The sequence below is a fragment of the Urocampus carinirostris genome, chromosome 6, assembly GCF_059441175.1.
Source record: "Urocampus carinirostris isolate Australia breed hairy pipefish chromosome 6, RoL_Ucar_1.0, whole genome shotgun sequence".
Classification (NCBI taxonomy): domain Eukaryota; kingdom Metazoa; phylum Chordata; class Actinopteri; order Syngnathiformes; family Syngnathidae; genus Urocampus; species Urocampus carinirostris.
Window position 1 is genome coordinate 38783273 of NC_142354.1, and position 26946 is coordinate 38810218.

At 39.0% G+C, this 26946-nt stretch overlaps 1 protein-coding gene across 1 annotated transcript in view; it reads left to right on the plus strand.

Moving 5' to 3' along the window:
* LOC148364764 (metabotropic glutamate receptor 4-like) overlaps nucleotides 1-26946 on the plus strand; it is a 445635-nt gene that overhangs the window by 61814 nt on the left and 356875 nt on the right. Inside the window, exon 2 of the mRNA XM_088338975.1 lies at nucleotides 22879-23823. Within this exon, the coding sequence (XP_088195101.1) occupies nucleotides 23290-23823 (534 nt within the window). The 5' untranslated portion in view covers nucleotides 22879-23289. The remainder of the gene's footprint in view (nucleotides 1-22878; nucleotides 23824-26946) is intronic.

The window sequence follows — 26946 nt, forward strand, 5'->3', positions numbered from 1 at the left end:
GAAGTAAATATGTGTCTCAGACGCGTGCGGACACGGTGTTTGTACGATGTCACCCATCACTCAAATGTGTCATTCCCCATATTATTAGGAAGGTTAAACTCCTGGGATTCAAGAAATGCCAACCATTTCTTGTTTTCTATTTTCTTTTTTGCTGAAAACTGTGTGGAAAAAAAAGTAAGAATTTCACTGTGCACTGAAAGGTGGTTCGCTCAGTAGCCTAGATGGTAAGGCGCCCGCTTTGAGACTGGGAGGTCGGTGGTTCGCGCCCCGGCCGAGTCATTCCTAAGACTTAAAAAGTGGTCGGCGGCGCCCTCTGTTGGCTGCGGCTGCATCGGCTCGCTACAACGGGTCAGGTGCAATCGACATTTCGTTCTGTGTACATTGTTACACAGAATGACAATACAAGGAAATTATTATTATTATTATTTAATGTGCATATGACAATAAACACTTTGAATTGAATTGAATTTAAAAATAGACTCATCACAGAAACATCAAGATCAGTCTGAAACAGGATACTGGGAAAATATAAAGCCAGGGTAGCTCACCAAAGTCATCTTGCAGCCATCACATTCAATAATAATACGCAACCATGGTCCGCTTACATCAGTGAGTGTGATAAATCCAACAGAGTAAAATATTTACGTACTCCAAAACACACAATAATGCAGACAAATGAAAAAATAAATCTGCCGAAAAACATCTCTGCATCGATGGACGTTGCTGGTTGCTAGCTGTCTGTTTAGCTCCATAATTCCTGTTTACAAATACAGACTTGTAACAAAAATCTCCAGGCAGTAGAGCAACCTAACTTGTGATTCACATCTTTATCGTCCAATTGCTGGCTTTCTTTTACGCCGTTTTAGCCCGAGCATGTAAATTCTAAAAAGGACCCGCCTCCTTTACCTCAGAATACCTTTCGCTAATGGTGACCGATTCAAATGATGATTGACACATTGGTTAGGAAATGAAACGCCAGCATACATATCCCAGCATGCACCGCGGACTACTTCTACAAGGGAAAATTGATTCGGCGGCTGCTTGCCTTAGTTGAGAGACCTTGCGATTCGATACTAAACCATTGCATATTATAAGGCGCATGATCAGCTTTAGAAATAAATTAAGGCTTTTAGCTGCCCTTTTTAATGCGGAAAATACGGTAAGTCTTCTTGACAGTAGAAAAAAGAAGACCTCCAACTGAGAAAAGCAGCTTTTCTTTGTTGCCGGAGGATTTCTGACTAAAGACATCGATTCGCAACCTTGAAGGTCGCAGGTGTGAGTCTTATCTCCCCACCGCGAGTCGGTCGTTTATCTCCTGCTGGAACATGAATGTTCCCCAGACCTCCTTGAAGCGTCTCGGAGTCTCGGAGCTGCAACGACATCAAGAACCGAAAGACGTGATTGTGAGACAGGCGTGTGGGCGACCCGCAAATGAGAGCACACTAGAAAAAAAGGATGACTCTTGGTGAGGAAACTTCAGACGATGGAGGGAGTGTTAGATGAATTTAGTTGTCGGGTTTAAGTTCCTGAATAAAGTTGTCAGTTCATGAGTTTCTGCAAAGACACATAGTTACGCATATTTGCCTAAAGCTTATATATATATATATATATATATATAAGCTTTATATATATATATATATATATATATATATATATATATATATATATATATATATATATATATATATATATATATATACCACAGCCATATCCCCGTAGTGGGAGGTGGCTAGAGTCATTTCTGACTCTTTTTGGGAGATTGATTCAGAGGAGGGGATTCCCAGCCCCCTCGCTCAACTCAACTGAGGTGTTGGGAGTCGTTAGGTGACCAACCCCCCCCCAATTCCAACCCCTAATGCTGAACGCCAAGCAGGGAGGCAACGGGTACCAATGTTTAAGTCTTAGGCATGACTCGGCCGAGGCTTGAACCACAACCTCCCAATCTCGGGGCGGGAGCCATACCCCCAAGGCCACCGAGCTGGTTTATATAATGGCCTTATGAAAAAAAAAAAAGTGTGTGAAGTCCGCTCGCTTAATTTCAATCTCCAGGGAAGCCGTGGCTGACATTTCCAAATCATTAAGCACTTGTCGTCATGCATCCTAAGTATATTTTCACAGAGCGTCACGCCGATCTCGAGTTCGAGTTGTGTAGTGAAAGTCCGTCTCTTTTTAGAGAACCGGCTTTTTCGGCTCAGCTCATTAAAGAGCCGGCTCTCAAACGGCTCACTTGTTTTGATGCATTATATTACGAATCATTATTGTTGTATAAAGAAGTTAAGAAAAAAAGGAAGTATAAAAGGAGAAAATGAAAAAAGACAGGTTTGTGGTGATCCCTTTTAATCAGTATACAACCAAAAATAATTTAATGCACAAAATGAATGAATAATTTGAATAACAAAATGTATTATTCTTAATTATATTTGCATGTATTTTTTCCTTCTACAGTGAACGTCCAAGCGACTTCATTTTTGAACTTGTTTTATAATAATCCTCGTTCATGTCGAGGAACTCAGTGTCTCGCAACAAAATGTTCATTAACAATATATATGGTGTAAGGAAACACATGTACATTATAACATGTTAAACTACATAAATAAACATATTTGAAAAAAATATATATTTTTTTGTATTTTATAAGGGAAAATACGTCAGTTTGTAAGGGCATGGAGCACACTAAATTTTGGGGACCCATAGATCTCTGTTTGGACCCATAGATTTTTCAGCATGCGAGTTCCCGGGACCCATCACTTTTCAGAGGTAAAATGAACACTGGGAGTCTAAACCATCTCAGAAGATTTTCATCAACCCTCTCAGCAAGCTGTCACCAGACCAGTTCCTCTCCTCACCCCCTTCTTCTATACAAATATAAACATGTTCTATAGGACGAAAAAACAATATATTCCTAATATATAATGTGCCTGTTTATAGTGGCAGTTGTACAGAACACAAAGCTCATAAACGCTGCACTTGGCAGTTCAGAGTGGTAATGGCTTTCGTGAAGAAGCTGTTCCTCAATCTGTTAGTTCTTGATCTGTGGTGCCTTGCAGCGAGCAGCAGGTCAAAAATCTGGGCACCTTGTAACTTTGATGATGTTTTGGGCTCTTCCGAGGCCTGGGTGGAGTAGATGTCAATCAGGGAGAGGAGACGGCAGGCAATGATGCACTGTGGAGCTTTCACTGTCCTCTGCAGGCTCCTAACTCCACCTTAGCACCGGACGGAAACGCATTATGTCTGCAGACTCTCGATGGATGAGCGGTCGAAGACCAGCAGCAGCTTCCCGTCAAGGTTGTTTCTCCTGATATTGGAGTACACTTGTTATAACGTATTTTCTACTCGGGTTGGACACTTGAGAGGTCCCTTAAATCAAGGACTAAAAGGCTCAAAGGCAGTTTCTTTCCCAGGGCCATCACCACCCTAAACGCATGTATAATTATGAACAGGGTTGGGTAGGGTTACTTTAACTGGATTACTTTCAATTACTTTTGGATTACTCCAATACCAAATATGCTAATAAAAGACAAAATAAACTAAATATGAATAAAATGATGACTCACAACACGTGGTAAGCTTTCTCTCCTGGCTTTGATCTCTTTGATCTCCGGAAAAATTAACATAAAATGCGACAGAAACAAAATGAAAATAAATCCAAACAGCTTCCCAACATCATTTTTGCCGTTCCATGTATTCTGTTACTGCCCAAGCCGGCACAAACTTTAGTCATTTTATTCATATTTGTCTTTTATTAGCATATTTGGTATTGGAGTAATCCAAAAGTAATTGAAAGTAATCCAGTTAAAGTAACCCTACCTAACCCTGATTATGAATATTCTTTGTAACATATTTTGGAATATTTATTGCTGCCAAATATTTTTGCACTACGTTTTATTGCAATATTGTTATAATGAACTATTTTTCATTGTACAATAATCACAATTTAGGCAGTTCTCAAAGCACTACATTGTAAATGTTTTCAACTACGTATACTGACAGTTTTTTTATCCTCTTCTTCTTTTTAAAGTGGTTGTAACATGTTTACCCTGAAGTGCCTTGTCTAATCTCACTGCATACGTTGCACTACGTTGTTATCAATGACAACGAAGACAATTGAATTCTATATTTGAAATTATGTGTACTACGGTTTGTTATTTAGCAATACCGTAAATTCCGGACTATAGACCCCACCTGTTTATAAGCCGCACCCACCACATTTTAAGAGGATAACCGCTTTTGTACTTACACAAGCCGCACCTGCATATAAGCTGCCTGCGCCCACATTAAAACATGTAATACAATCACGAAATTAACCCAAACCCGAAGTAGACTCCTGCAATTGTAACTGAATATGAAGTACACAGTCCAAAAACAATAACCGCCAAATTGAACGTAAAATGATACCTGTACTTAACATATGACACAGACCTTGCAGAGTCCGGGTCCCGTTGAAAATAATCCAAGGAAAAAAAAAAGTATATTTCCAAAGGTAAGGGTGGGAAAATTACACAAACACGTCTCACCTTTACTCCACTTCCCATCAGCCCCCGTTGTATTCGCCCCTCCTTTTTGATTCGCTCGTGGGAAACATATCAGAATAAGTCTCTAAATTAAATACATTACAAAAATATACAGTTACAAATACATATTATACATGGTTACACATATTTACAAAGAAAGACGGTAAACCGAGAGAATTTTCAAAGCTTTAATAATAATATTATAACTTTCATCCCAAACCGTATCTGTGAAGGGTAGCAAAACGCTACTAGGAACACGCTCGCAACACAAGGAAATGGGTCTGTTAATAAAAAATACGGTATTTGTAAAAATCATGGTAATCCGTGTTCATCTCCCTCCTTATAACTGATGTCATTAGAGTCGTCTTCCCCAGTATGTGAAAGAGACTTTGTCTTAAGGACGTCGTCCTACGCTCTTTCATTCAAAAACACACTAGCAACACACTCGCATATATTCCACCGGTCTAAATCTTACCTTTTGTACTCGAGCGCGGCTGGCGGCTGTTAGAAAAAATACATAAATTGGCCGCATCACTGAATAAGCCGCAGGGTTGAACATTTGGGAAAAATTTACGGTAATTATGTTCTCTCAACTTTTTTCTGTGTGCTGCCTGCTTTCTTTTTCTACTGTCCATCTCCATTTCAAAAGGACTTATGAGTGGCAAATTAAAAGGAGAGAAAATGAAAGTAAAAAGATAAGCTTGGCTGATCTGTTCAAATGACTCAATGGGTTTTACACATATGATGACTTTGCACCAAATGCAATATTGCACAACCCTTACGATACCAACGGTATCACGACAACACTGTATGTAACATCCCACATGCCGACATTTCTTGTGTAAATACCATGTAAATTATAACTATAGCCTTATCCCCCTTGTTTTATAACCTTATCTTCTCTGTTCCTTTATCTTCTTGGCTCATACCTCACTGTGAATGTGTAAAACTGGAGTGTCATGCCCAATTTCGTTGTCACAATATGTTAACCCATTTTGTAACAATGACAATAAAGGTATATTCTATTCTATTCTATTCTATTCGGCAAAGTGCCTACAGAAGGTCTGTTTCCGAAATTGTGGAACTTACAGGCCAAATTAGGAAGCCTAATTGGAGGTATGTGGCTCGCGGGACATAACATAGTTAGAGCGCGTAAAAGTCAGAGATTTCAAAATGTAAGGCCAACTTATAGGGCAGGGGTCGGAAACCTTTTTGACCCAAAGAGCCATAAAAACAAAATATATTAACTTTATTTTGGGAAAGAGCCACACCATATTGTTAGGGTTAATATTTTCGTAGGTTAACCCCAAGTGATCAATAAGAGAGGCAAAATGTAGTTTTAGAATTTATTCACTGCGCAGTGAGGTAGACGAATACAAAAGGTCCTAGCGTCTCACGTGTTTCTCGTGGTGCAACCCGGTTTTGTTCAAAACGTGCGCATGCGCAGAAAGTATCAATGACGTCACACATACGTTTCCGGTTCAAAGTTCGCCCATAGATAGCAATTACAAACGATGTCATAGCTTTCGGTACAAAACAGCAGAAAAACGAGTTGTAATATAAGTCAAGCACATCAGGATTATTTGTAACATAGAAGACAGAGAAATACACAATTAACTAAAAACGATTAGATTTGACATTTCCCCCCTGTTGTGGATTTCGAAGGATATCAGTGATAATACCAGAGATTTTCAAGTTAACACATTAAGAAAAACAACAGGTTAGTAGTTTCGTGGAGGGGCGAAAAACCTTCGTAAAGGAGAAAAATTCCCCTCCTCCCACCTCATTTCCGTGAGGTCGAGAGTGTTTCTTATACTAGAAAACGTAGTAGTAGTAGTGAGCGATGGTTAACTATAAGAATCACAGATAAAACGAACAAAGGCCATAATACAAAAAACACAAAACAAAAAACCCTGCCTGTGCGTTGGTCTCCACAGGGCCTGAATGACTTGGTGAGCGGGACTCGATTAGCTTACCCACTCAGATGTTCGCGTGTGCAATAGAGAGGTTTCCCTTTGTTGGTAGGGATAAGTTCTTTTAGACAATGTTGTCTAAGTCCATTTAAATATGGTGTATGGGAATTGATACCAATAAAACAAAGCAGTCCGCAAAGTCCAAAATTTTCAACGTTACGCAAGAAGAAATTGTACCTTATCTTATTTCCTCCCTTAGTTGTTAGAATTCTCATTTTGGTACTTTTACGACCATTTCTCTAGATATCATTGTAAAATCTGATGCCTATTCTTTCGGAAGAATAGATTAAGGCATTATTGGCAGCTTTTGATGCAGTTTTTCATGAGCATGAGCACCGTAAGAATCCCCACACCTTTTATTACTAGCAAAATGTATATGGTCTTTAACGGTAGGACTTCTTTCCGACACTGCCGAAATGACGAACATAGATGGCTGAAGTTGAGCGAGAGGTCTCAGCACCAGCATGTTCCCATTTTAAAGAACTGGATCTCTGGATAACTCCATGGCCCCCGGGGCCTTTGAGCGGCACGGTGACCTGCTGGGTCGGGGCCACATGGCCATGAATAGACGCCGGGCGATCGCCACCTTTGCGTCGCTCCAGTTTGGTCTTGAGGGCAGAGTAGGACTCGGCGTGTGCAGGGTTATGAGTGAAGGACTGGGAGCGCTTCTTACGAGGGTTATCGTCGAAGAACTCGATGACGAAGGCCTGCTGGCTCAGGCGCTCGGGTGGACCCTGCTTGGAGGGGTCTGTGAAGGGGGATGGGACCCGGGGGGCTTTGGCACGGGGGGCATTTTCTCTGTCCTTTGAGCGCCGGGTCCTCAGTCACTCTGAGTTCCGTCGTCATGGTGATGGCCTCCTGGCGTGATGATGTGTCGCTTGTAGATGAGATGACACCATCCAGTTGTCCACATTGGATTGCTCCTCTTTTCGGATCTGGCAAGTTAGCTTCTTCCCCGAGATGACAACAGCCTCCTGCGTCGAGGCGGACGTGTGTGGAGACACAGTTGATGGCGCGAGTCCTGACAACTGCCCTTGGGAAGAAAAGTTAGGTTTGAAGCTCCCTGGACAGACAAAACTCAGTCATCTGTTCAGCAGGGGTCACCATCCCCTGTATGGATGAGAGAAGCATAATGAATATCATAGAACTGAATATTCAGGGAAAGCTATAGATAGGAAAAAGGATAGTCAGGACTTAATTAAAAAAAAATTTTTATTAATAGAATGTGCTATTCTATTTCTTCCCCCCCCCTGTTGAGACTTCATGGCTCAAAAGTAATTAAAAAAAATCATTTATAGATTTGTATATTTTCTCAAGTTGTCTTTATATTTATTTTAAGTGAAAATCAAAATCCCCACTATAAGATGCCCTATCCATTTTGAGCGTTCTATCCCAAAATGCTAACTCGAAGATAAACAATTTGTTTTTTAAATTGTCAGTTCTAAATTTCAAATTTTGCTTTTTCACTAAAACTAGTCACTGAATCAGTCTAACCATCATCCTTGTCAGAATCATTTACCTTGATTTGAGTTTTTGAGTGTTCTCTTTTGTAGATTGATCACATTTGAGAAAAAAATTTGTATGCACCTTTTATTTGCATTTTCTTTTGATTTTCAATGTGTTATTTTGCTGTTGGCCATTCCCCTCGAGGCAGATGACCAGGATAGATTGTTAAATTATCAATTTAACCCAAGAAAAGACGTTTCTATTGTTATGATTCACTCTTTGTTTTGCCTTTTGTGAAAATAATAACCTATGTATTATCTTTTCAGTAAGTAAATTTGTCCAAAATAACAGTATTTTGCAAAGAAAGCAGGTAATTCACGCTCAAAGTGAATGATTTTGCCAAAAACGAAAAATACCATCCCAAAATGTTCTCAATGTGGGCGATTTTCTAATGGTGAATAGTTATTATCATTGATTTTTGTTAATCAATTTGATAAACATTGTAAATTCGTTATATTACAACATTTCTTCTGTGTAAAATTTTTCTATCCGTCCAAATTTTGTAATTTGAATCTCAAAAAAACGTTATATGGAGAGCATATTCAGAAGACAATTTTTCATCAATTTCGGAAAAAACGAGGTTTTAACTTATTTTTTACTGAATGTCTCAATTCTTCCCCCCTGAGTTAAAACCTAAGTTCACAATCTTTGAATAGTAGTGAAATCAAATTTATAAATTTGCAAGATTAATTTATCAATCTTCCTCAAATACATTTACACTTTGTATTAACAAGACTCTATAAAACTTCAAGCAGACGTGTTCTTGAATGTTGTTGCCTTTCAGTCTTTTGATTTGCTTATTCCACATTTCATTCACCAGTTGAATGTTGCTTTTGGCCCATCAAAAATAGTTTTTCAAAAATGTGTCCATGTCAAACACAAAATGACTTTATTGACTTTTCTGTCAGTTCCACTGGCAACGACTGCAGGAATCTCCTGTTAGCTGTCTGAAAAGCAGCTGGGATGTGCCCCCAACACTCCCATGATGTCGTTGTTGAGCGTAGTTGGGATGTGCTCCATCTCACTCCCTTGGCCTCGCTGTTGATAAGCATCGTAAAAATGCATGACTGATGTCTTTGGCTCTTTCAGCAAATGATTTTTGTCCATGATTTCTTTTTGACAGGGTGGTATGTCCTTTGAAGAGTAAATGGACTTTCAAAAAGAGTCTTTTGGTGGAATTCAGACACTTAAGAGTCTCGTTAATTCCATTGTGCTTATGTAGTGGGATTTTTTAATAAATTGGCCGCATTATTCAATGTCTTAAAATTTTCTCTAAATTTAAGTACTAGTAGACATTATCTTGGTTTAATCAATTTATATCCATTTATTTCCCATGCACTTATTCTTAAATTAACCCGATATGTCTCAAAATCAACTAATCCGTTATCCTCTTCAAAATTGATCAGTTTCTCATTGTGTTCTAAAAATGCTCTTCCATAGAAACCGTTTCCTTTCAACTTAATCAAAAGTCAGTATTTGTTGCACATTTGTTTACCACTTGTCAATTGTAACACTCATTCTAAAAAAATTCAGTGTGTAATCAATTGTCCTCCCAATTTCCTTTGGGCTAAATTTGTCAAAATTCCAAATTCTCACACTAAATATCAAAAATCTCAAAAGGTCTGAAAAAAAATTCTCAAAAATGCCAAATCGAACTTAATGTCATAAGTTTTCTAATTGTATTTTGTTCTCTCTGTAATCATAATCAATCTTTTGTTATTGATCCAATATAGAGCCATACATACTTGTCCCTTATGAATTATCTTGTTGAGTGTATCTATTTTGTTTATTCATTATCTTTTATTTTGCGCAACAATCTTCGTTTCTACGCACTAGTCTTCGTTCTAAGTATCCTTTCGAGGTGATTAAAGCTAAACAAATTAACGATATGGTCCAACTATTGCTACTTGTTTCTCTTTTTCCTGTTTAAAAGAAAAAAAAATAGATTCAGTGACTGAAATAGCTTCAGCTACGTTATTAATGATTTCTAGTCTCCAATTCTTCTTTTCTGTGTTAATTTGTCGTCATTTTCAAACTTCTTTCAAAATTTTGATTATTTGAAATGGTTCAAATGACCTATTTAGAGTAATCTATTATTGAATACGAGAACAACTAAGGAAATAACCTTCACATATTACGCCTCTTGAATTTGTCCATTTACGAACGAGAAGATGAACACTAAAATTATGGACGGTTTTCCAGTCATCTTCATTGCTTTTTTCGTCCCTGCTTTATCAGAAGCAAAACTACATGTCTTAAAGTTATTACCCTTTGCTATTCGCATCTTCAACAAGAAATGATTAGTTCTGTTACTCAAATATTCTTTTTAAACTATTCTGTATAGTTATCTTGTATTATACACTCATTGTTTTCATTTCCCCACGTCATTTATGCTGGGGACGCAACTTTTTCCCTTAAATTGTCATTATCATTTAGTTACTCTTTAACAAAGATTTATCGCATTAAAACCTAATCGTTATTTTGTTATTTTCTGTACGAGTTTTTGTTAAACGAGTTTTATTTTCCTGCACGCCGATCTTAGCTAACGAGATCTCATCGCTTCGAGATTACGTCATTGTTGTTGGTAATTCTTGTCGCGCGAAGGTCAGTCTTTTTATTAGACAAACGGCTTTTTTCCTTGTTCAATGCATCAAAGAGAGCTTGCTTTTACGGCTCATTTGGTTTGATGATTGATGTCACCAATTATGTACTATTAAGATGTTAAAGAGAGAGTACAGAAAGCAGAAAAGTGGAAAAAAAAAGACAAGCCTGTTATTTACAATTACCATCAACAAATGCAGAAAATAAATTAATAATTCAATGATCAAAACTGAAAAAATACGCAGATATCTACTATATTTGTCACCCAGGGGTCATCAGTAATTGATTTTTGGAAAAAAAATCAATATCCAAGTGCGAAAAAATAAAAATTATTATTTTTTTTTTTTTTTTTTTTTTTTTTCCCGGCAAGGCCAATTAATGGGTATTTATTGGATTTCTAGCCATTAATTGGTAATTTAATGGCATACTAGCCGTGTCAATATGGTCGAACAAACTGATCCCTCTAATCTAATCTAACCATTTTTTCCTTCGGTCCCATAACCGTGCGAAGATTACAATCAATACAGCGTAGTAGTAGTGGTGTACAACGTGTGCGTATGTACATCCACGACGTACGTGCTTGAGGCAAAATGTGAGCCAATCAACAAGCCCGATTTTGTCCCGACCAATAAAAAGCTGCTGTGCAACCACACTACGTACGTACAGCTACAATTCCATTATTTTTTCGCAATTAATGGCATTAATTTTTCACCAATCATTCATTGCTGACCCCTGTTGTCACCGATTCATAAGTTCGATCTTCGTATCACTAAATTTCAGGGTTATTAGATCTCTGCCAAGATCTATAAATCTTTTAGCAAGCTAGTACAGGGAATTCAAAATCCCTATCATATCATCATTATTGATAGTTCAGTATTAAAATTGTTTCATATATATATATATATTATATATGTGTGTGCAGCACGGTGGCGCATTGGCCAGCACGTGTGCTGCATTACTAAGGACCTGGGAACAGGTGTGTGTGTTCCAAGTCAGCCACAGGGCTCTGGTGTGGAGCCTGCATGATCTCATTATTTCAGTCCGGCTTTCCGGATTACTTACCTCATTCAAAAACATGCATTTCATGTGGACTGGCTGGTCCAAATAGTCCCTATGTGTGAATAAGCTAGTGAATTGTCTATCTTTGTGTGCCCTGCAATTGGCTTGCAACCAGTTCAGGGTGTCCTCCAATCGCTGCTCGACGGTCGCTGTGATGGACTCCAACATTCTTGATACCCCATTGAGGACAAGCGGTGTACCTGATAGGATGAGATCTACGCTTCATAGTTATCGTTCATACCGGCCGAATATGAACACAAAACTTTTCTGGTTCTCACCTGTAACACCTTTATTGATGACATATTCCTTTATATCATAAAAATTTTTCACTTACCATTTTCATCACATGTAATATCTTCATCATCGTTAATAGTGCTACCTTTCGCTGATCGCTCTTCCTCCCATTTTCTCCTCAGCGAGTTGTTGAGTCCAAATGAGACAAGAACCAAAATTCTAGAACTCAAAACCTTGTTAGTGCAACACTTTTACTGTAAAATCAAACTTTACCGTAGTTAGTGTTTTCACGATAGTTCCCTAACAATATTCTAGTCTATAATATTTCCCATTATGGCAACAAAATAATGAAGTGTTCGATAATATATCTATGTTCATTTGCCTTCAATTAGATTTTCATCATTTAAATAATTTCCGTTAATTTGTATAGCTTATCTATAACAATACTGTCACATGTTTTGCACAATGCTGACAACTTTAAATTATGATGACTATTCACCAAATGCATATTACACAAACTTCAATTGCATGTAACGTCTTACATGCAATTAATTTTTGTGCAAACATTGTATCAATTATAACTATAACCTTACCTTCTCTGCTCCTTTATCTTACTTTGTAGATGGAGTGTAATGCCAATTTTCATTGTCAGTCACAATATGTTAACCCATTTTGTAACTATGTCGGTAACGGTATATTCTAATCTATTATAAATGGTTTGCATTTATATAGTGTTTTTCAAGACCACGAGGAACCCCAAGATCAGTAATGTGATGTCTTTCATACTTTTGTCTCAAGTTTTTCATATCCAATTTTCAGCGAATTATTTTTTCTTTAAATAACTTTTCCCTTTTACATTCCTTCTTTCTCTTACTAGTATTCCACTTGCTCTTTTCCTTAACGATTCACTTTCTTTACCCTTTTTTTCACTTCCTTCTACCAACTCTTATCTACTTGCAATATCCTTTCTTCTTTTCTCGCTCTGATCAGTCCACATCTTGTGTCTCTTCCTTTCCTCATCTTTTCGTGAACTAATTCAGCCTTCAATCTAATCTTCGTGCCTACTTCCTTTAAAACATTTCTTCAAAACTTCAAACTTTTACTGTCCATCTAATGAAATGAAATGCATTTATAAAGGGCTTTTCAAGTCTAGACTCCCCAAAGCGCTTTACATTGTGCTTCACATTTCCCAATAGCGGCCGTGCAGCCATGAAAGGCGCTAACCTGCTTATTGGGGGTACTAGGGGTTCAGTGTCTTACTCAAGTACACTTCGACATGTAACACGGAGGAGCCGGGATTCGAACTGCGATCTCTTGATCCCAAGACGAGCCCTCTACCTCCTGAGCCACTGCCGCCCCATCTAACAACTTCCTTACATGCTTTGCCAACAATACATTCCCTACATAACACTTTTCAGGTTACCAGCCTAAATGATAAAAATGACGTGTATTGATCTACGAGTCATTTTATCATTTTTATTCCCCTCAATGAATTTTCTCTCCATATTCATTGAAAATAATTATTCGCTCTATTTCGATAATTTTGTACAAAACACCTTTTATCTCTATTGGTCTGACCCATTTTCTTCCTTTAACTAAAAAGAGAAAAACAAAAATACAACAACCCTGGTTTTATAAAAAGAAAAAATTCATCGAATAAAAAAAATTTTTTTTTTTATTGTATTAATTTGGCAATAACTTCCCCCGTCTTTGCAGTCCTTAATTTTCTAATTTAGAACTGAAAACCGGAATATTCTATCTTTATTTTTGTTATTGTATCTTTGGTAAGTGTTATTCTGGCATTAACTTCTTTTAACGCATCTAAAATAACTCAAACATAAGTTTTCTAAACTTAGCACACCTAAATTTATCGTTTTCCAATTGAAAAAACAAAAAAAATTTCGGACCGAAAAAAAATATTTTTTGGAACCCCTTAGGCCCGCAGGCGTTATGTTGTACACCGTTAGCGCCAAACGCCGATTTCCCAAAAAACGAACGTTTTCGATTCCTAACGCAATGTTCTATCGGTTCCACCCAAAAACAACATATTTTAAACGGTCTTACTGTTAAAAAATAACGTTTCTCTCGTTGCAATGTGCGCTTCCGTTTCCCTTTTGAAAATGCGCGCGCTTTCTCGTTTGCGGCACTTTTCTTCGTATTTTCCTATTTTTCTTTCTTTTCAGTTACGTGGGCTGATTAAAAAAAAACAGTACAAACAAACATAAAACAAGAAAAAAAGAATACAGGAAAGACTACAAACATTTACACATTGAACAAACATAAAACATTTGACAAGACAGAGTGGGCCCACACAAAAAAATTAATTTAATTTTAAACCGTGTACACTTTTTAATTAAGCCATGCAGTTTACTTAAACTTTATTTTATATGACCACAGAGGGATCTGGTCCTTTGTTCCCCGACAAAGCAACCATGGAAAAAAGTGGGGGGTCGTTTCTGTACCCCTCCTCCGTATTTTTTTTTTTAACATTTTTATTTTTTCTCTTTTTTCCATATCGTCCCAAACATGGGTTAGCATTGACATTTCCCGTCCCGAGGCAATCATCCATTCCGTCTCAAACAAAAAGTTTGAGTATTTAAAATACTTCGTATTTTATTCTGATGCCTTATGGGTATTTACTTAGCTAAGGTTTGTAATGGCTTCTCAAGCCCACATATGGCGCCCGTCTAACACTACGATCACTCTTCTGGGTCATATTCTATTTTATCTTTCTATAAAAATGGCTTCGTTCTTAGAATTATTCCAAATTTTTATATTAAAATGCATCTCTTACCGACCACTTCATCCTGGTTCGTTGACGATGCCGCTGAGTTTGAAGTTGATCTCGAGAAAAAAAGTTTCCTTTGTTCTAGACCACGTGGTAAACTGGATTGGTTTTTTTTTTTTTCGTTTTCAACTTCAAAATACTACGTATCATCCGGGTCTCGGCATCAAAAATGTTAGGGTTAATATTTTCGTAGGTTAACCCCAAGTGATCAATAAGAGAGGCAAAATGTAGTTTTAGAATTTATTCACTGCGCAGTGAGGTAGACGAATACAAAAGGTCCTAGCGTCTCACGTGTTTCTCGTGGTGCAACCCGGTTTTGTTCAAAACGTGCGCATGCGCAGAAAGTATCAATGACGTCACACATACGTTTCCGGTTCAAAGTTCGCCCATAGATAGCAATTACAAACGATGTCATAGCTTTCGGTACAAAACAGCAGAAAAACGAGTTGTAATATAAGTCAAGCACATCAGGATTATTTGTAACATAGAAGACAGAGAAATACACAATTAACTAAAAACGATTAGATTTGACACATATATTATAAGACAAATTTACTAAATTGCTAAACCCGCGCCCCAGACAAAAGCTTAGTCTTCAGCACATTTATTTTTGATGATTTGATAAAAATTAGGAAAAGAGAATAATGCCAGAGCGCGTGTACCAAAATCAACAAACATACCACTTTAAACTTGTCTCTTTCTTGCAATTACTCAAGATCGGTTAAACTCATTTCGACCCTTTTATCCATACATATTGGTTTTAAAACCAGATGCAAGCAGTTATTTTGTAAAAACGTCACAACATTCTGCAAACATGGAGCCTGATGTGCTTACCTTTGGCGCAGACGGTGTAGGGCGAAAGATTGGAGGGAGTGCTTGCACTTTTTGCATAGCTCCACCCATCCCTCCCACTCACCCAGTCAAACAATTTTAAGTTCTCTTCCGGTGTTTTGGCGTATTTACAGTTTGTTCTGTGGATTTCATCATAAGGTATCTGAACACTGATTACAGATTATATAGTGATCTAGGTATGATGTGAATTAGGTTTTTTTTCCATAAACTCTAAAGTTTTATTTTTGTTATAGCCCACCCTCCTCGTATGAAAGTCATTATCAACCATTTGACTGCGCAATCGTGTACTAAACAGTGTTGTTTTGTACCTCATTTTCTGTAATGGAATATTCAGAATAAAAAAAAAATCTTAATGGAATATCTCAACTCCAGTGCTTGTCTTACTTATCTCACAACCTGAATGCTAAATAAACACGAGAAGGAAGAAAAGTCATTCCTCTTCAAGCTTCAGCTAGATCTGGAGTCGGCAAACCAAAAGAGGCATAATGGTCCAGACAAACAAACAATATAGTTAATAAAACATCCCAACAAATATTATATGCATCCATAGCCATATATTTCCACTGTAATTTGATTTCCTGGCTCCTGAGACACATCAGTTATTACATTTTATAACCATGAAACTGGTCATTGGAGACTGTAATACAATATAAGATTTAAAAGTGTTTGTGTCATGTTTGTCCTCACACAGAAACTTTCACAAATATACAATTTATACTGTATTTATAGATTTCCCTTCCCTTCATTGCATATTTAACTCGTTTACTGACATTGGCGTCGATAGGTGTCAATTGTCCCTTTTTACTTGGGTTGCAGTCGATGAGTAAAAGAATAAGTCGTATATTTTAAAGGCAAATCAAATTTTTAGGATTTTATGCTGCCACCGTTGACAAAAGGATGACAGGCTGCAAGTGGCTTCTGAGTTTTAGTTTAGACACCCTTGACCTAGACCAATATGTGTCACAGTAGGGTCTTGCCGGTTTCAGAGGCTCGTGTCCAAAAACCAACTTGATTCACATTAACAAGTTTGTTAATCAGGTTCCTGCTGATAAATCAGGCATTTATGTGAGGCGAAACCATGCAAATTTACCGTGAATTCCGGACTATAGAGCGCACCTGTATATAAGCCGCATGCGCCCACATTTAAACATGTAACACAGACACAAAATTAACCCAAACCCGACTTCAAATCCCGCGATTAAAACTAAATGTCCTTCATTAAAGTCCACAGTCCAAAAGTCACAGCCGGCAAAATGAACGGAAAATGATACCGGTACTTAAGGTTTGATGCAGACCTGCAGAGTCCGGGTCCCGTTGAAAGTAATCCAAGGAAAAAAGTGTATATTTCCAGAGAAAAGGGTGGGAAAAATATATCAGATGAACAAATTTTCTCACGCAACTCCTTTTTCTTTAACCAACTTTTTACCCCCTCGTCTTTCCTTGTCTGTCCCTCACCTTTAGCGGTCCCCACTTAAACTCGGCACCCCGCGTTTGTTCCGCCCCTCATTTTTCGTTCATCCGTGCAAAACATATCAGAATAAGTGTCTAAAATAAATACAAATAAATACATTACAAAAATATACAGTTGCAAATACATATTATACATGGGTTACACATATTTACAAAGAAAGACGGTACACTGTGAGAGTTTTGCAGCTTTAATAATAATAATATAGCTTTGACAGTTAATGGTAGCAACACTCGAGCGCCGCTAGCGGCGGTTAGAAAAATTACATAAATTGGCCGCATCACTGAATAAGCCGCAGGGTTGAAAGTTAGGGAAAAATGTAGCGGCTTATAGTCTGGAATTTACGGTAGTTTATTTAGGTTTTTTCTCAGAATCTTGTGATCCAAAAGCTGAATCTTTGCTTGACCCAAAGGAGGGAAAACGCAATGTCGATGGTATATGAGTGTTTGTAAATAGTGGGGTGGACTTTTCACCTACCCATCCAAAAGTATTTTCCTTCATCCACTTGTCTACACAGCAAAGCCGGCAGCAGTGAAAGGGCACCTGGAGTGAATCAGCCGTGAAAAATGACTTGTCCCTACTTGGCGGGGTAGATAGCCGGGTGTATCCACGGGACCCTGTCACTTCTCATGTGCTTTCAATGAATCTCGGCCTCTTGCTGATCCAAGCTTTTAACCTGTTCACGGCGGGTAAACAAAGGCAGGAGCCATGACTGGGCGCATGGAGATTTTTTTTTCCTCCATTGCCCATTTTCATTTTCAGCCAGGAACCACAGTGTTCACATTAGGTAACATCCGACGCATACTTTCACCCACGGCTGGGAGATGCTATTTGTTTCCAGTGGATTCAAGGACCGGGGAGCCACTAAAGTGGCACAGCACCCGTAAGATTGGTTTTAGATTACAATACTGACTTACGAGTTATTGATTCCCTTGTTGAAAACTGGGCCATCCATCCTTGCTGTCTCTGTGGGTGTGAGTCAGAGGCTGGGACCTCGGGTTGGCAATGAAAATGAGCGCATGCCAAGATGTGTGCACTTTGAGATCATATATATATATATATATATATATATATATATACATATACAGTAATCCCTCGGTTTTTGCGGTTAATGGGGACCGAGACCACCCGTGAAAACTGAAAATACGCGAAGTATGGGCACCCCTTCAAAAATGCTCAAAAAACACGTATACAGGTATACAGTATACCCCCCTGTATACAGTACACCAAGTAAAATACGGGTAGAGAGAGAGAGAGTGAAATTCATGTTATAACAAAAAAAAAGACTGTAAAATATGTTGGATGTACACGGAATAGGACTGCGGCGAAACCACTACGAACCATTCAGTATGATTGTATTAACCGCTCTCAGCCACATGCAGCTATTTCGCTTTATTTCGCTTGTTATTACTACCGGTTGCATATTGAAAACAAAAACAGTGAAATTGTGATATTTGATGAGTTTTTGTGAAGCGTTTTGGGAAACAACAGTTAAAAAAATGGTCTGTGTTCATTTTAACGAAAGTGAAAGAGCTACCTTCTGACAATAACAACATACTTTAGCTAGCGGCGTCGAACGGCTTTTATAACAAATACACGAAACCACACACAATTAGCCGTGTTTAGGTAGTACAAACAACTGCTCACTTTTGGTATAATAAATTGAGATGAAATGTGACAGAAGAGAATATACTTACGTCGCGTGGCCGAGTTCCCTCCTTGATAAACTGAGCGTCACATAAGAAAGGGGTGAGGTGGGAGGAGTTGAAGGAGGGGCGGTGAGCGAAGCGGCAATGACTAAGCATTGTGTCAGGGGCTCCCCCTCCCCTTCACAATAAGAGTGTCCACACCGTGTCCTCGTTGACATAAGCTCGCGCTCAATGGCGTCAAGTCAATAAATGCTTTTATTGAGAAGATAAGGTATATTCTTTAGACCCGCGAAGCTCTGAACTGTATATATATATATATATATATATATATATATATATATATATATATATATATATATATATATATATATATATATATATATATATATATATCTGCACCACTTATCCTCAGTAGGGTCGCGGGGTGCTGGAGCCCATCCCAGCCATCGCCAGGCAGTGGGCAGGGGACACCCTGAACTGGTTGCCAGCCAGTCGCAGGGCACACCAGGGGCAGACAACTAACTTTCTCATTCACACCTAGGGACAATTTGGACCGGCACATGCATGTTTTTGATATGCATGTTTTATGAATGAGGGAGGTAATTATTATTTACTTTTTAAACGTTTTTTCTAGCAAAATATGAAAGTTAAAAGTGAGCATTTTATGAGCTGTCGGTCACATTATAGTATTAAGTCTCTTCTAAAGGCTTATATTTCGTTTCCTTATCATTTTAAACTCAATGTGATCCTACCCATGAGCAAAATAACAGTTTAACAGAGAAGAGAGGAAATAAATAACAATAAAGTCGGAAAGCAGAAAAGAAAGAAGACAAGGCTTTACAAAACCACTTCGCAGTTTAAAATTCAGCAGACCTGCATCCATTACCATATAAATACATAGATATTGTGTTTTCATAATAAAAATAACAGAGGTTTGGCATCTCGATTGCAGTTTTCCTGTCCTTTATTCTCATTTGTGCATATGGCGGACATTTCAAAAGCTTAAAGGACGAAACCCATTTCATGAATAGCTCGGAATGCTGCCCGCAGGGTTTTTACAGACAACAAAATAATGCCATAATGTTGTGTTCATGCTTGCTCAGAACAAGAATCCTCTTGTTTAATGCAGCAAGTCTATTAAATCGGAAGATTCCTTTTCAATATTAAAGTCCCTTTTCATTGCTAATAACGCCATTCCTATTCCCGACTGTTATAGCCTGCGAGGCCTTTAAACACTTTAAACGCTGTACATGCTTTTCAGACCTACGTGTGACCCCCATTATAGATTTAATAATTGATTTTGCCAATCGTAGTCCACGGACACACCGAAGAAATGTTCAAATGGCCCATTCGGAGGCAAGGTGAGAGATTACAGCAATGTCTGAACAATTTTACAGCTTAAGGCTTCTCTAGATCAATGAAAGGTGTTGCAGCAGTGCCTATGACAATTGTCAATAAAGGCAGTTGACAACAAATGTAATTCGAAAAATTGCGGGGGAGTTCCGAGGACAACAAAGCTACAAGCTTATAAGCTATTTTCCTCTGTACTAAAACTCAACTTCTCAAAACCATTAACATTGTTTTATGCAAATGCATCGATTTACTTTAATTGTATTCAAAATACAAATGACCTTGTGAATATAATATGAAATTCAATCATCTTGTAATTCCATTCAGTTGAATTGAGTATCCCTTTCATAATTTTGTACAATAATAAAGCCTTGAACAAGCATGAGGATTATCATTTCATCATATTTCTCTTATTTCCTGATGATTTTAACACATCTTGTCACACACTATTAAGAAATTGTCACGGAACCAGACCAGAACGGAAGCAGGAAGCAGGAAGGGTGAACTCATTCGCGTTAACGATCAGTTACTTTCATTAAGGAAATAAAAGTCGTCCAACACTCAGGGACAAAAACAAACACAGGCTTACAGGCAAACAGGAACTCAGACTAGGAATACTCACAAAACAGGCTTTTACTCAGAATGGGCAAGTACAGGTTTCCTCAAGTCAAAAAGAACAGAATAATGCAAAGTAATGCAATGAACCCGCAACCGGCAATCCCCAAAACCCGACCTTAAGAAGCACACACGCAAATTAGAAAATCTGCTGCAGCTGGTGCCAAGGGGGCGACCATGCTGGACATGACAGAAATGTGTGTTGTTGGGATAAAAATGCCTTGTTTTTGTGTATCCTTGTAATTTAAATAACAAAAAACATGTCCTCATAAACTCAAGATTAAACATAATTTGAGACAATATTATTTTTTTAATTCAAGACAATAAGGATATAAGAGGGCGGATTTCGATTATTTGAACCTAAGGTATGTGAGATGCACATTTTTGAATATTATAAGTTATCTGTTGCTTTCACATGGCCCTTAAACAATCATGAAGAAGAACCAAGAGGAAACATGCTTTATAGTTTCTTATATGTTTTCCAATCAAGCTAGTATATTGTTTTACGCGATCTATTATTGCAAACGTGACAGTATTTCAAACAAACAAAAAGAGCTGCAGAACCCCTCAGACAAATTTGACTAAATGGAGTACAGTATTATTTTAAGTTACAAACTGTTCTTACCAGCACGGTGGCCTTGGGTGTATGGCGCCCGCCTCGAGACTGGGAGGTTGTGGTTCAAGCCTCGGCCGAGTCATACCTAAAACTTAACTATTGGTACTCGTTGCCTCCCTGCTTGGCGTTCAGCATTAGGGGTTGGAATTGGGGTGTTTGGTCACCTAATGACTCTCAACACCTCAGTTGGGTTCAGCGAGGGGGCTGGGAATCCCCTCCTCTAAATCAATCTCCCAAAAAAAGTCAGAAATGACTAGAGGGGTATGGCTCTGGCATATGTATATATATATATATATATATATATATATATATATATATATATATATATATATATATATATATATATATATATATATCTATATGTATATATATATATATATATATATATATATATATATATATATATATATATATATATATATATATATATATATGTATATATATATATATATATATATATATATATAAACCGTTCTAAAGTAGGTACATACCTGCTAATGAAAGAACACAACAAGCAGTTTACCTTGGTAGGGAAATGGGAGGGGCAGCATGGCAGGGCAGTGGTTAGCTTGTGTGCGGCAGAGTTCTGAGGTCAAGGGATCAAAACTTCCTGTGTGGAGTTTGCATGTTCTCCCAATGCCTGTGTGGGTTTCCTCCAGGCACTCCGGTTTCCTCCCACATTGCCAAAAGCTTGCATGTCAGGTTAATTGGCCGTTCGAAATTGTCCTTAGGTGTGAACGAGCGTCTGTCTCTGTGTGACCTGCGACTGGGTGCCAACCAGTTCAGAGTGTCCCATGCCCATTGCGCGAAGACAGCTGGGATGGGCTCCAGCACCACTGCGACCCTACTGAGGATAAGCGGTGCAGATAATGGAATAGGAAATGGGAGTGTGTGAAAATGTCTGCTTGTCGACCTGCATGGGTCTTGTGAAACTTTAATAGGTGGCCAAAAACATGCCTGAACAAGCACCACAAACTCACTGACCTCTAACGGATGCTCTAAATATTCAAACATTAACCTGGCCTTTTTAACGAAGCATATTTTAGTGCTTTATTACCACGGTGTTTCTGTTGTGTTACTGCTGTATTCAAAGTTAAGGTATTGTATTAAAACCTTGAAAACTTTCTGTATACCGTCCTCCTTTGTAAATATGTGTACTTGCTTCTCATAGTCAGGTTGGCTTGTGTATGCAAAGAAAACAACTTATATAACACCCTTTATTTTGAATGAACTGCTTCTGGTTGCACCCTATAGTATTAAACGCACAATACTTTCTTTAATGTGTCTGGCTTATGTGTGTTAGCTTTCTCTAAACACGACTGTGCCTTCACAGAAATCTGTATATGATTTCTACAATATCAGAATTGCCCGAACCGAATCATGAGATACCGACACAGTCAGAAAATATGTGAATGTGTTTTGCCGGAAAATAAGCGAACCTCTGACAAGGTTGACAGGTGAAAAGCCAGCTCGTGGGATGCGAACATCAACCTTGAAAGAGAACGTGACGGCTCAGTCTGAATTAAAAAGGTGTCATTGCCTGTAATAGCGCAGATCCAAGGCTGTGTTTCTTTTTTTTTTATTTGTAATGAAAAGCCACCACAATCTCTTTGTTTTCTCTGCCTCACTGCTGCCTTCTTCTTTTTCATCTTGCAGGATTTCAGGGTGAAGCTGGCCGGGCCAAGTGGGCTCACGGGCTTTGACACATAACGAACCGTCGCCCCGAGGGACAGCGAAGATTAAAACGAGAGATTTTGGCAGACGTCTTCGAGATCCTGAGGAGAGGAGGAAGGAGTTGAGGAGGTCATCTTCCGCCTTTTGTTCTTGCTCGTGCTCAGAGTGAGGCATCTCTATAGACTATTCTATTTAGGCGATGGAGTGAGGGACAGGAGTGGACGTGAGGAGAGCAGGATTACAGCGGGTCTTCTATCGGACGTTAAGCAACTGTCTGAGTGAATGAAAACATGAGAGGAAGCTGTTTCTGTGCCAGCTGCTTGGAGAGCAATTAACCTTCTAGCCAGTTTGTGCAACTACCTGGCGGACATTTTCCTGGTATTAGCCGCAGTCATGTTTCGTCTGCTGCCTTGCCGAGTGGATGGGATAGGCAGCCGGCACAGCATGGTTCTGCTTCTCCTGCTCCTCCACAGCTCCCTGAAGGCAGCCCTGGCCACTAAACCCAAAGGCCCGGGTCACACCCACCTGAACTCTATCCGCATCGACGGTGACATCTCCTTAGGCGGGCTCTTCCCGGTCCACGCCAGGGGCCACGAGGGAAAGCCCTGTGGGGAGCTGAAAAAGGAGAAGGGGATTCACCGTCTGGAAGCCATGCTCTTCGCCTTGGACCGCATCAACAACGACAACAACCTGCTGCCCAACATCACGCTTGGCGCCAGGATCCTGGACACGTGTTCCCGGGACACGCACGCCTTGGAGCAGTCGCTCACCTTCGTGCAGGCACTGATTGAAAAGGACGGCACGGACGTCAAATGTTTGGGCGGCGGTGCGCCTGTTATTACCAAACCTGAAAGGGTGGTGGGTGTCATCGGCGCCTCGTCAAGCTCAGTCTCCATCATGGTGGCAAACATCCTGAGACTCTTCAAGGTGAGGCTTGGGTTTTTGTCATTGTTGCTATGTTTATGTGTCCAAGAAAATGAGTTCGGTTGATGTGTTTTTATTGGTACGATCCAGTGATATAAGCTTCGGCCGGTGTCGCGCAGGAACGCGAGGCAAGTGGGTCTGTGCCTGCACCGCCCTGCACATGATTTTTGAATGTTATTGTCATTGTCTTACTTGGAATGTTTATTATCTGATCTAGAATTTGCAAAACCCTAAAAACTTTAAGCCCCCAACTAAAAAATTAACCCTATTTCCAACCAAAACCCTAACCTTAAACCTGGATCCAACCAACCAAAGCATTGTAATTAGAAGTAAGTTTTTCAATCAGATAGTATGTTTGTCCAGCGAGCCGGATTAAGAAGATTAGCAGGATCTACATGGCCTGTGGGCCGTAGTTTTGTCACACCCGATATAGAGGAATAATGTTGTGAGCGCTGGATTATGAGGACAACCTTTAAATCATGATCTGAACTACGAAAGATCACAGCAAGTATTTGGGATGTTTAATTGGAATTCAAAGTAAGGTACCAGAATATATTTCTTCTTGCATTGATTTAAAATGCTTTTGTTTGCCTAGTTGGAGATTTTTTCGTTCCTTGCAGAGTCAATTCCTGCCCCCTTTTCATGCAAGGTTTGCTGTTCCGTGGTTAGAGAAGCGGCCCTTTGATTTCTGTTTGCTCTCACTACAAATGAGTATTCCAAGTAAGAAAACAAGAGAAAAGCAATTGTAGTGTCCGAGGGATATCTGCGGTAACACAGCGGGCGCTTTTATAAGTTTAGACTGCGGGAGCAAGCGGGGTATCCCTTGCTAAATCGTATCACTCTTACTTTGGCCGCAAGGAGTTGGTTGCTAAGCAGTGAGAAGTATTGCCTGTCACACAAGCAGCATGCTTAATATGTTACTAGTGGGTTTCATTACCACCCGCTGTTGCTTTTCTTGCAAGTGGACCGCTTAGATGTGCTCGTGCTGGGGGAAAACAACACTTTTGCCATGCACATCAGATGAATAGACTTAAAGAGGCTTTGCAATAAAAGGTGAAACACTTGCAATGAGCTGCTCTAGTAAGTAACGTTCAAAGTGGAGTTCATGAAAAGAACCCTCATGTAGTTAGTGACATCCCGGCACGATCCAGGCATTATGTGTTACAGTGTGGTACCAAACATTCTGAAAATAATCTGGGTACGATGACGTATCATGACAAGCAAGGCATTTTGAAGCGCCATGCTGCCCGGGAATATGGGAATGATTCATTATTTCTTTGGCTCGAAAAGGGGCATGGAACTTGTTCACTTCCTAGTGCCGTATTTTCCGCACTATAAGGCGCACCTAAAAGCCTTTATTTTTTTCAAAAGCTGACCATGCGCCTTATAATACAGTGCGCCTTATATATGGACCAATATTAAGTCGCAAAGTCTTGCAACCAAGGCAAGCAGCCGCCGACTAGATTTTCCCCCGAAGGTAAAGTATTCCGCGGTGTATCCTGGGATTTATATACCGGCGTTTCATTTCCTAACCAATGTGTCAATCATCATTTGAATCAGTCACTATTGGCTAAAGTTATTCGGGGGTAAAGGGGGCAGATCCTTTTTATCATTTACAGGCTCGCGCGAAACAGGGGCGAAACAAAGCCTGCAATTGGCCGAAAAAGATGAATGTGAATCACACGTTGGGTTGCACTACGGCATAGAGAAAACATTTTTTACTATTCTGTATTTGTAAATATTTTACTCTCCTGGATTTACTACACTCACGGTTGTAAAAAGACCATGGTTATGTATCATTATTGAAAGTGATGGCTGCAAGAGAACTTAGGTGAGCTATGCGGCTTTATGTTTTCCCGGTATCTTGTTTTAGAACGATCTTGATGTTTCTGTGATGAGTCTATTTTGAAACTAAATTCAATTCAAAGTGTTTATTGTCATATGCACAGTAAAGAACCCCGTTTTCCTGCACAATAACATTCTTACTTTGCTGTCCACACAGTTGCCAGCAAAAAAAAAAATGGAAACTAAGAAATGTTTGGCATTTCTTGAATCCCAAGACTTTAACCTTCCGAATGATATTTGGAACGATGCATTTGAGCGATTGGTGACATCGTACAGATACTGTTTCCGTACATGTCTGAGACACGTATTTGCTTCTTTGCAAGCCTTCGGAATGTTAAGGGGGTAATAAGTTGGACTGAACTATCTGACTGTTTTGTCGACGTTCCCATTGTAGCGCCTTATAATCCGGTGCGCCTTATGTATGGAAAAATATAGGACCAAAAACTATTGAGGGGGAAAGAAAGGGAGAAAACTATTTTTTGGGGGTGCGCCTTATATATGGGGTGCAAGCTCTGTAGCCTAGATGGTAGGGTGCCCGCTCTGAGACTGGGAGGTCGCTGGTTCAAGCCTCGGCCGAGTCATACCCAAGACTTACAACATTGGTACTCATTGCCTCCTGGCTCGGCGCTCAGCATTAAGGGTTGGAATTGGGGGGTTTGGTCACCTAATGACTAAAATGGCTGCACCCTGTTTGGCTGTGGCTGCATCGGCTCGCTATAGTTTAACTGTACGGGTCAGGTGTATCGACATTTTGTTCTGTGTGCATTGCTACAAAGAATGACAATAAAAGTAAATTCTATTCTAATTCTATTCTATTCTACTATAGTGCTGAAAATATGGTAAGTTCAAACAAACCATGTGTAAACTTTTTTATGATTTCGTGCAAATCATCTGATAGTGTACGGAAAGAACATGTCACATGTTGCACTTGAAAACATTCAAGTGGATTTTTTTTTTTGAAGTATGTAAAATTATCGTGTTTAAAGGTGCGGTGCTTAGTTTGAGGGGTCTTAAAAAAGATGAAAGTAGAACATTTCAGAGTGATATTACACTCATGGTTGTGTTTTTTTTTTAATTACAGGATGGAAATGGGGAAATTAAGAAACATAATGTTTAAAATACAGTCCAAATGACAACCCAAACCCCAGAAAAGATGAATTTCTGAGTTTATTAGATAGCATCTAAAAAATTCACATACTTGTACTTGCAACAGAAGGAGCTGCAATGATGTTTTTCACCAGATAATGGTGTCAGCAGTTACACAATTATTAAGTTACATAC